At 50.0% G+C, this 11,190-nt stretch overlaps 1 protein-coding gene across 2 annotated transcripts in view; it reads right to left on the bottom strand.

The window, feature by feature from the left end:
• Positions 1 to 8,379: 8,379 nt before the first annotated feature.
• LOC144096614 (glutathione S-transferase 3, mitochondrial-like) overlaps positions 8,380 to 11,190 on the bottom strand; it is a 36,787-nt gene continuing 33,976 nt past the window's right edge. For both annotated transcript variants that reach the window (XM_077629431.1, XM_077629430.1), the window contains exons 5-6: positions 10,163 to 10,235; positions 8,380 to 8,637 (exon numbers count right to left, since the gene is read on the bottom strand). In XM_077629431.1, the coding sequence (XP_077485557.1) occupies positions 8,537 to 8,637; positions 10,163 to 10,235 (174 nt within the window). In that variant the 3' untranslated portion in view covers positions 8,380 to 8,536. The remainder of the gene's footprint in view (positions 8,638 to 10,162; positions 10,236 to 11,190) is intronic.

Genomic DNA, 11,190 nt, shown 5'->3' with positions numbered 1-11,190 from the left:
GGTAACACATGGTAACTTCGCCATAACTGGTTACGCGGTCCTTGGTTTCGAACCACCACACGGAACGGTCACTCTCGGGGGCGCGGAGGGTAAGCGCTCGCGCCGCCGAATGGGCCGTCTCGTTGTGGTTCGGCGAGGATGCACACTCGCCCGCGTGCGCCGGGAACCACTTGATACGGATGGTGCTGCGGCGGTCTTGGGGCTGGAGTTTGCCGATGATGGCGGCCGCCGGCGCGCTCACTCGCCCCTTGGCAAAGTTGCGCACGGCGTTCCTCGAGTCACTGAGCACGGTGTGACACTCGGCCTCGGAGATCGCCAGAGCGATGGCAACCTCCTCGGCGTCTGTGGCGTCCGTGCACCGCACGCTCGCTGCCGTTGTCGTGGTGCCGGTAGCCGCCGCAACGACCACAGCCGCGAAGCCTTCTCGTTTGTATTCCGCTGCGTCCACGTAACGGGCGTGCGGGTCTTGGGCGTGTTTCTCGATGAGGGCCTGGGCCCGTGCCTGCCGCCGTACTTGGTTGCATTCGGGGTGCACGTTCTTCGGGATGGGGTCCACATGGATGTGAGCCCGCGCCTCCTCGCTGATCTCGCATGGTTGCCGGCTGGGGGTTCGGGGGTTGTAACCCAGGGATGTCAGTATACTGCGCCCCGTCTTGGTGGTAGAGAGGCGCTCCATTTGCGCGGTGAGCTGCGCCTCGGCTATTTCTTCTAGGGTGTTATGGACGCCGAGCTGCAGGAGCCGAGCCGTACTCGTGGTCTCCGTTAAGCCCAGCGCCGTCTTGTAAGCCCGTCTGATCAGCGTGCTGATCTTGTTCCTGTCAGTGACCTGCCAGTTGAGGTAGGCCGCAACGTAGGCGATGTGACTGATCACGAACGACTGGACGAGGCGCACGAGACTGTCTTCACGCATGCCCGCCCGTCGTGTCGAGACTCGGTGTATGAGCCGACGACACTGTTTTGCTTTCCAAGCACTTTTCTTACAACGTGGCCAATACTAACCTCCTGAATAATATACAAAAAACAATGACTTGGTTCACTAATAACTGCTTGGAGGTTAACCCGATTAAAACAGAACTCGTTTGCTTCAGATCCACGTTAAATCTAACAGCTATGGATGCGCCGGTTTTTCTACATGTTCATGGCTGTTTTCCCTGTCAATGCGTGCCGGTCGCCTATGTGAATACAGTAAAATACTTGGGAGTCTTCTTCGACAGTGATATGTCTTGGCACAGCCAGCTATCACATGTCTGTGATAAGCTTCGAAGCGCGGCCTGGTTGTTTTTCTATATAAAATCCATTGTTTCTTTTCACATAAAAAAAAATATTGCGCATGCTCTGGTGTACAGCATTCTCCGATATGTCATTACTGTTTTTGCTTTTTGCTCCGCGAGATGGCAAAACAGAGTTGACACTTTATTAAGAAACATACTAAAAAACATAGCCTATAACGCCCCCTTCTCTATGTCTGATATTTTCACAGCCCTTGGTCTTCCATGCTTTCGAACACTCTTTCTACAGATTGTAGTGGTACGACATTTCTGGGACAGCAATTTCAAAACACGAAATACAGCTTCCAGACGCCTGCGTAGTTCCATTCGTTTTAAGGTGCCGTGCTCCTCAACAAGGTGTGCACGCTGCGCTCAGCTCGCTTCTTGTGAGCAAAACCAGGGCCGAGTGAGGGAGGCCAGAATGGATAGGAATGGTTCACGATTTATGAGAGTTTAACGTCCCAAAGCGACTCAGGCTATGAGAGACGCCGTAGTGAAGGGCTCCGGAAATTTCGACCACCTGAGGTTCTTTAACGTGCACTGACATCGCACAGTACATGGGCCTCTAGAATTTCGCCTCTATCGAAATTCGACCGCTGCAGCCGGGATCGAACCCGCATCTTTCGGGTCAGCAGACGAGCACCATAACCACTGAGCCACCGCGGCAGCCTGCATTGATTTTCAGGAAAGGAAAGCCGCATAACCGTTCATTTTGAGAAATGGAATGCTGCGTAACTGTCTCCCCGGGTCAGTAGGCGCCTCAAGTCGAGCGGCGGTTGTGTGCACCCGCAACAAAAAAAAAACGAGCTTTCGCACAATATTTTGTGCTTAGCAATGACAGACCGCCAGTATGAGAAAACTTTATTTTGCATCTTCCACAGATGTATGACAGACCACCAGCCATTTTTAGAGCGAGTGCTCGGGGTACAAGTTCAGATTTCGATGTGGATGAGACAATGGCATTCAGTGCCTCGCAAGGGGAAGCCGAACTTCACTGCGCGGTGGTATGGCCCAAGCTATGGTAGCATGACCAGGTGGACCTTGGCATTCGATTTTAGACAGTGGAGACCATGCTTAACAGAGCGTTCGCTCGTACAACTAGGTTCAAGCCATGTTGAACCCCAGCCATTTTTTTCCTCAAAAGGAATGGCCAGCGGCGTACGAAAGCGTTATGCGCGTCCTTCTGCGATGCCCGGCCAAGGAATGCCTCTGCATAGGGCAGGTAATGATAGCTGATCCGAATCATGAGAGGGAAATAACTAGAAGGATAAGGATGGGCTGGAGCGCATATGGCAGGTTCTCCCAGGCCATGAACAACAGTTTACCAATATCCCTCAAGACCAATGTATAGTACAGCTGCATATTACAGGTGCTCACATATGGAGGCACGAACGCAGAGGTTAGCGACAAGGGTTCAGCTTAAGTTAAGGACAACCCAACGAGCTATGGAAAGAAAATGATACTTGTAACGTTAAGAAACCGGATGTGACCAGAGTGTGTCAGAGAACAAACGCGGGTTAATGACAACCTAGTCGAAATCAAGAGAAAAAAATGGGCTTGGCCAGGGCATGTAATGCGAAGGCAAGATAACTTCTGGTCCTTAAGGGTAACGGAGTGGATTCCAAGAGAAAGTAAGCGTAGCAGGGAGCAGCAGAAGGTTAGGTGGGCGGATGAGATTAGGAAGTTCGCAGGCGTAGGGTGGGCGCAGCTGGCAAAGGACAGGGTTAATTGGAGAGACATGGGAGAGATCTTTTCCCTGCAGTGGGTGCAGTCAGGCTGATGATGGTGATGACGATGAATACACCACACCACACTTTTCCCGCGGTACGACATCCTCCGCATGTTCACACATATCGTTTCCAATGCCTTCCATCTGGGCGCGAGTTGATCACGTCAGGTCAAACCTAATAACGTGATAGCCTTAAGGCTCCAGTTCAACAGAAAATGCGGCGGCGTCATAGGCGTTGTTAACGAAAAATTAATAATAATAATAATTGGTTTTTGGGGAAAGGAAATGGCGCAGTATCTGTCTCATATATCGTTGGACACCTGAACCGCGCCGTAAGGGAAGGGATAAGGGAGGGAGTGAAAGAAGAAAGGAAGAAAGGGGTGCCGTAGTGGAGGGCTCCGGAATAATTTCGGCCACCTGGGGATTTTTAACGTGCACTGACATCGCACAGCACACGGGCGCCTTAGCGTTTTTCCTCCATAAAAACGCAGCCGCCGCGGTCGGGTTCGAACCCGGGAAAACCGGATCAGTAGTCGAGCGCCCTAACCACTGAGCCACCGCGGAGGGTCAAACGAAAAATTCCCGGAGTAGCAACCTAAGTAGAACACCTAGGTCACGTTACCTTGCGGCGTCGTCGCAAACCCCCTACACCCCCCCCCCCTCCCACCTCATTGTGAGTGCTCATCGTGGCAGTTAAATTGATGATTGGTCGCGAATATCGCTCGGGGAGACGAATCTGAGTTTTAGAAGCCCCCACCGGTGGCAGCAGCTGTCATCGCAGGCCAGTGGCGCATCGCTTAACCGCTGCACACTGCGCAAGGAGTGACATGAGGACTCCCAAGGATATGTGAATGTAGAGAGTGACCAATTCCGCATACGTGGGCATTAACGCTATCGCGTCATACCCTGAAGGCGCAGCATGAGTGTCGCCTCCATTTTTTTTTTCGATCGGGCGGAAGAAACCCGAACTCGCCATTGGTCCCGCCAATAACAGAGTGAAACTTGCTCCCTTCAATTATCGGTGTGATTTCAGAACCACCGTCATTTCAAGCAGCGCTCTTATATTTGAAACCTACTAACCTTCAGCAATGTGTGTTCTCTTTCTACAGCACCCCTAGTAATTAGTTTCTTTTGTCAGCCGTTATCGTGTTTTCGACGTTTACATTACATGTTGTACGACTTCTGTTGTGCTCGCTAAACTTCTGCTATACCTGTTCAGCTTCTATGATTTGAATTTATTTCGCTTTATTTAGCGTTATCCTCTGTATTTATTCATTATCAGAATATCACAGCGTCAACCGAAAACGCGAACAGGGAAACCTTACACCCCGCCGCGGTGGCTCAGTGGTTAGCGTGCTCGACTACTGATCCGGAGTTCCCGGGTTCGAACCCGACCGCTGCAGCTGCGTTTTTATGGAGGAAAAACGCTAAGGCGTCCGTGTGCTGTGCGATGTCAGTGCACGTTAAATATCCCCAGGTGGTCGAAATTATACCGGAGCCCTCCACTACGGCACCTCTTCCTTTCTTCTTTCACTCCCACCTTTATCCCTTCCCTTACGGCGCGGTTCAGGTGTCCAACGATATATGAGACAGATACTGCGCCATTTCCTTTTCCCCAAAACCAATTATAATTATAAACCTTACCACCAAAACAATAAGAGATAAATATCAGGTGCTGGAGAAGAAACGCGCTCAGGTCTATATTAGCACTCTCAAGCAGCGGTCTTGAAGCGATCAAGTGAAAATAAAATGCATTAATTATCAGCCTTCAACTCTCATGTTCGCATTTCATTCGCCGTTTACAGTACATTGCTATCTAGCATGCTCCTTGTTGTACTTCCGGTGCTTTGTATCGTGTTATGTGCATCTATCTCCCCTATGTTTGTTTCACGAATCCCCCCCTCCCCCCAATCCATATAATTCCTGCAAGGGCGCTTAAAGTATCTGAAGTAAATCAAAATTAGAAATGGCATAGTACTTTTTGTTTCTAACGTCGAACGGTAGTTGTGGCCTGCGTTGGTTTATTCAGCAGATTGCATCCATGCACTTTGCGTGGCTGGAAATGCCATCTGCACTTTAGCTTCCCACGCAGGGAAAGAGCATGTAATTGTTTTGACAATGTTTGCTCGATCGCCGAGGCCGTACCGCTACTTAGTGCAACGCATTTACTTTTATAAGGATTGCGTAGTTAATGTCAATGAACTTCGGTACATGTGGCGTGAGCAAAATATGCAGCGCATAAAAGCGCATTTTTGCCCACCTTTCCTGTCTTTTAAGAAACTTTTTCGACAAACTTTCGCAGTAAAGGGGGAGCTGCTTTTGCAGGATTTAAAACAGATGTTAATCTCGTGATCTCAGCAGCTGTTTTCGAATAGAGCGGCTATAGTTATTCAGAACCGGCGCTCTAAAAAGATCACTAATTTCAAAAATGAAGCACATCAGTGGCGATATCATCATCATCATCCTGATTACGCCCACTGCAGGACAAAGGCCTCTCCCATGTCGCTCCAATTAACCCTGTCCTTTGCGATAAAACTTCTGGCATAAGTGACAAAACGTAAGCATATTTGGCACATTTGTAGAGCGTGCATTTTCTGGTAAGTCAGGAAATTTTCAATCATCATTTAGTAGTTTTTGCTTTTCGTGGATCAAAGTTCACAGTAACGACGAAAACGTGCTTCCCTTCAAACTACTACTACTTCGAACAAAAAAGTGATGAAGCGCGTTTTATTATTCGCATCAGTTGGTAGTGCGCTTGCGTTCGTCCCCTGCGTTCTTCACCGCGCGCTGTCTTGATGTTAGCTGTGCTTCATAACGGCCTACCAACTGACCCTACCGTCTAAGCGATTGTCCTTCACGCGTCTCAGTGATTAAAGACGGATTATTCGACAGCGCAACACACAGCCCGTAAAAGTAGACGGGGGAAAAGCTATGTTGCGCTTTGCTGTAATCCGTCCTTCAACATGACCAAACTGTAGCCTTAAAGCAAACGCTGCTAAAAAACCTAAAACGTTATTTTGACCGAACCTAAGGGTCATATTTCGTTGTTGGTTCTACAGAGTCTGTGTAGCACTGTCTTTTTTTTTATATAAACATTATCAGGTCATGCAAGCACCAGGCAACAATAGGCATAGCTATTATGCCTCGCCTGCCCACCTAACTCTGCTGACTTCTGAGTGTCATCATTCGATCAACAAATGTGAACACGTGGTAGTAGATGCCCAAGCTTCACGGTAAACCTCGACGCCGTCACAAAATGTGCCCGCCGCAGCTTCAGCAGTGTTAAAATGGCATCGGAGGACGAGTCGGTTCAAGCGAATATGGCTGCCCCGTGACACTGATCTCCACAACGAAAAGAAAAAAATTCGTGGCAGATACGTATCTATGGGTAAAAAAAAAAAACAGCTGTAGGCGCCTAATAGCTTGCCTTCGTTTCTAGACTATAAAGGGTAAAGTGCCACTGTGATTGCCGCCAGTGCCTTTTGAATAATCCAATGTTTCGGCGCAAATATAGAGCACACAATTGCGCTGGAGAGAGCAGCCGTTACCATGTCAGATAATCCGTGCCGCGTTTCGATCTGTAGACAGTCTGCTATAAGAAGTGATGGACAGAAGCGTATCAACATTTACCGACTATCTTGAAGGTAACCTCACGGTAAACGAGAGTTCTCCACTTCGCCGAGTGACATCCAAGAGCCATCTTCGCCGACATGCGTTTCCCGACGATAGCGCTTGCGAACATGCGTCAGCCTTAGGGGCCCTTGCCGTCTTAAAATCTTGAGGTAGGCCGTTGAACTGAAGGTTGTTTTACTAGCCAGAAGAGAAGGTGAGCTCGGGAAGATTTTTCACCGGGTGGCAGCAGCTGGTACAAGACCACGCTTATTCGCCTGAAAACTAATACCTCAGGTTTTCGTACGAAAGACTGCGACATCTTTCGTGAATTCTGCACATTTCTCAATAAAAAAATTAGGCAAATGTTTAGCCCTGCTAAACCTATGCAACCAAAGCGAAAGCTCGAAAGTTAAGAAGGCTGGTAAATCTGGGCTAGACTTTGTTGTTGCTTGGTGGTAATGACTGACGTTTAGCCAAGGTTTACCAGGCTCACCTTTCAAGCTTTCGCTTTGGCTACTCTCTTCGTCTCTGTGCGGCAGCCTCTCGGCGAGCTACGTCCACTGGATGATCGGATTCGGCCTGCCGTCTTCGCAACCTCTGAGACGCAGGTAGTTCACGAGGCGTCCGATCGCCTGCGTCATCCATGACGACTGCTGCCGTTGAATTGTAGAGAGCTGTTGCGATCCGTTGGCACTGGATGAGAGGCTATCAGGACAGAGCGAGCGCACGGCTCCTGCGTAGCTGCCGTTTGAGTGACGTCATGGTTGTCACGTGACTAGGCAGAGGCGAGCGCTCGGTTTCGGCGGCTGAGTGACGTCATAGCTGCCACATGGTTTCTCCTCGGTTTAAAGGGGCTCTGAAATGACTTCCGAAGTGAGCACATTTACTCAATCACCGCACCGTGTTGCCATGAAAACCAGAGTCAAATAATACTCTTCTACACGCAAGCAGACGGCCCGCAATCACGCGCGAAAGTTGGCGAGCCCTTTCGGAGACTTTTTCATGCTCGCACCCTCCTCCGTCCCCCGCATCTGCGTAGACAAGGTGAGAGGTGGCCATTGGTTAGACTTTCAGACGTCAGGCAGCTACCATGGCCGCGGCCAATAAGCCGCGTAGCTCCGGCGGGTCGGGAAGCTCCGCTCCCAGGGGGGGGGGGGTCGGCGAAGGATCACCTACTGGAAGGAGCGCCTACCTTCCAGCGTGCAAAAAGAGAACAAAGGAGAGGAAAAGGCACAAAGAAGCTGAAATTCAAATTTTGACTAAAGATAACTCAGCATCTACAGAGCGCATTTAAAAAATTCTTGTTGGACACTATTCCTGAAGCGGCGTGCTTAAACATCCCAGGCATGCCGCAACTTTATTAAATACAGCTCCTTTCACAGCACTTTTAAGGTCAAACTGGTAACTCACGCACGCGGCAAAGAAGCTACGGTAGGGAGTTGTAAAAGCTTTCGCATTTAAAAGGAACTACGACTTCGCCTTGAACAACATCGAGAGAAGTGCATTATCGCACAATCGTCGCTAGAAAGTTCTTAGATCGTGAACTGTGACGTCAGTGACCCGTCAAGTGCATTCTGGTGCTACAACTTTAGTTTTTGCACAAGAACAACGAAGAAAACCACGACCAGCATAAAAATTTTATTGCCTCAAGAAAACAGTCTCGGACCCCACTCACCCGACCGGCAGTTAGGTTTAGCGGCGGTGCTGCACGAATACGAGCAAAGCTCCCCGCGACCTTTTACAACTGTTTGTCCTCGCACTTGAGTGGGCAAAAAAAAAAAAAAAACGCCGACACCGTGGCCGCTGCTTCGTGCCGTGCACTGCATCAAGAGGCGTGGCCGGGGTGCCTCGAGACAGGTGCACTCGGTGTGAATAAGTTTCCTTGCAAGTAGTGGTGGCGCCCCCGTGCGGTCGGCAGCCTCAATCCCTACACGTGTCCCAGCATGCGCAGTCCGAGGCGCACGCTCAGCCCGAGGAGGGTCAACGCGCCGAAGTACTGGAAGCCGCCGCGCATCCGCTTGGCCGGGTCTGCGGGCAAATACATCGTAGTCACTGTACCTTCGGACATGTGTGGTACGGGACACATATGGGTTCGGACAGTTTGTGCAGCCGTGGAGGCTGGCTAGGCGTGTACGCGCGCGACAGCCCGTACGCATAAGCCGTGGCTGAGGGAACAGCAGCAGATCGGGGACACGCTGCCACCAAACCCCAACTTGCTTCCGTCGCCACGCACAAACAGCGGACGCTGCAACCATGGCGCAAATACACCGCGAGTTGATGCCTTTTTCTCGACTTAACCTCACTCGAAGCCCGCGTTACAATCGCAAAACCGTTTGTCTCCCCAGCTATAACTTGGTGAGATGGAATTGAAAGGTATTACATTAAAATGTCAGTTCAGAATGTCCCGCATTCCAGGAACCCGCCATTTTTGTACTTAACACGTTCACTGCGATTTTCGGAGCCCTAATCCCTGTGCGGGTCATCTGTAATTTTTTGGGTGATCCGCCAGAATGCACAGCAACAATGCAAAGGGAGTCATGATGAAGCCAATTTCTGGGAATCACCAAGCAGTGGCAACAGCGGCATGGCATTTGTGCTTTTCGCAGGCTCTTTGATGATTAAAAGCCGACCCACGCATTCATCGTGCGACTCAGCATTCGTTGCCGCAAAGCACGATTAAATGACAGGCCCCACCGGTGAACCACGATGCAGTGAAAGTGTTAGGACCCCACCGGCAGCGGTAAAAACTGCGACGGCATGCAGACACTGCTGAATCGACATAGCGGAAGTGCCCCACCCTTGCTGGGGTCTAAATACACAAGTGGCGAGTTCCCGCGAGAGAACCTGGATACGTACCCGCCGGCACATTCTATACCGCATCGTGTTTTGATTGTTTCCGTCCGCGTCCGTATGTTACCCTGACAAGCAAATATCCACACAGAGCTCCAAAAGTAGAAAAGGTGCTGCGTTTAAGCGCTCGTAGAGTATCCCATCTTTTTACGGGCTCCAAAACAATTTGAATGACCGGCAAGCACTTATTTACAGATAGACGCTAACGTCTGGTCGAAAACAAGCTCATTACTGAATGCTGGAATGTGAACATTTCGCCAGCAATCTTCCTGGTCGGGAAGCGAACTCGAGAGAAAACCGCGAAACACCGACCAAATTCTCTCTAACTTACTATTAGAGGTTTGTCTCCAATATAGAATGTTGTCAGAGAAGCCCAAAAGGCAGCTTTGACTAAATAAACACGCTTACATTCATGAACTATCAACGGCTCCCTTTGGATTTAATCGAATCGCAGACAGCCCTGAAAACGAGCCATACATCATGTTCAAAAGCACAGCCCGTATGAACCAATAATTGCATCCTAACAGATCTGCACGTAATTGGGTAACACGACAGAGAACATCACTGCTGCACACGGAAGCGAATAGCCCATGAGAGGCGTGGCCATGCGGCAGTCCAGAGACCTACAAAGAAGCTCCGTAAACAAAAACTAAAAGAAACGGATTACCCAGGAGTGCAGGCACTGCGAGCATGTGATACCCACCTCCCGTGGAGTAGCCGAGGGCGTAGACGACTCTACCGGCAAGGAACACAAGGCCGGCACCAGCAGCCACTTTCTGCGTCAGGAGGAAGGCGTGTCCCAGTGAAGCGTTCGCATCGTAGTAATGGAGAAATGACACAGCTTCACAGAAACTTGTTGGGCCAGTTGGTAAGCCATGATCTCAGAAGAACCAACGCAAAAAAAGAAAGAAGGAGCACGACGATACGGACTGTCCGCGTCGTCCTTCTCCTCCTTTCTTGACCGTTGTTCTTTTTTGCGCTGGTTCTTCCGAGATGACAGCTTCACCGCTGGACTGGAAAAAGGCGCACGGATTTTGCTGCTCCCACAGCGTAGCAAATAATCCCTTCCCATGAAGTAGCGGTGGCCGTGGCATATCTACAGGGTTCTGGCGTACGAGAAGCGCAAATGTAAGGCCAGGCCTGATGACCAAAACGCCAATGACTAACGCAGGCCAAGCGGCGGCCGAGAAGACTAGCTGCGCTGTCAGACACGCGTGACCAGGAAAAAAAATCCTCAGAAAGGCCTGAACAACATCGCCCAAATTCACCGCAGGGGCACGAAAACTTCCTCCCCAAACCGTCGCAATGCAGGACAACAGCCATTGAAAAATAGTATAGTTCCTGCCTGTATGCATAACAGACCCGAATGGGACAATGAAAACAACCTCGCCCGATTTTTGTTCCGAGTGAAATTCGATTTCATAACTTTCTGTCCCTCGGTCACTGTTTGTTCACCACGAAAAGGCGCTTTTAGTATTCAGTAATTCACAATCAAATATTTAGTTTTCTTTTTCCGCAGTGCCGACCCAAACTCGCGACGCGGATGGCGACGTCGATGCAATTCTGGAGTGTCGATGGTGGTGCAGTCTAGACTCGGAAATCCGCTGCCCCCCCCCCAAAAAAAAAAAGTAATGACGTCATCGGGGGACGATACCTGTACTCCATTTGTTTGCAGCCTGTTCTATAAAAGCTCATTATCAGAGATAGCAGTCCCACTGCCATTAGAACGCG

This window comes from Amblyomma americanum, chromosome 7, assembly GCF_052857255.1.
Source record: "Amblyomma americanum isolate KBUSLIRL-KWMA chromosome 7, ASM5285725v1, whole genome shotgun sequence".
Classification (NCBI taxonomy): Eukaryota; Metazoa; Arthropoda; class Arachnida; order Ixodida; family Ixodidae; genus Amblyomma; species Amblyomma americanum.
Note: the sequence above shows the minus strand (reverse complement) of the source record. Positions and strands in the feature narration are given on the sequence as shown.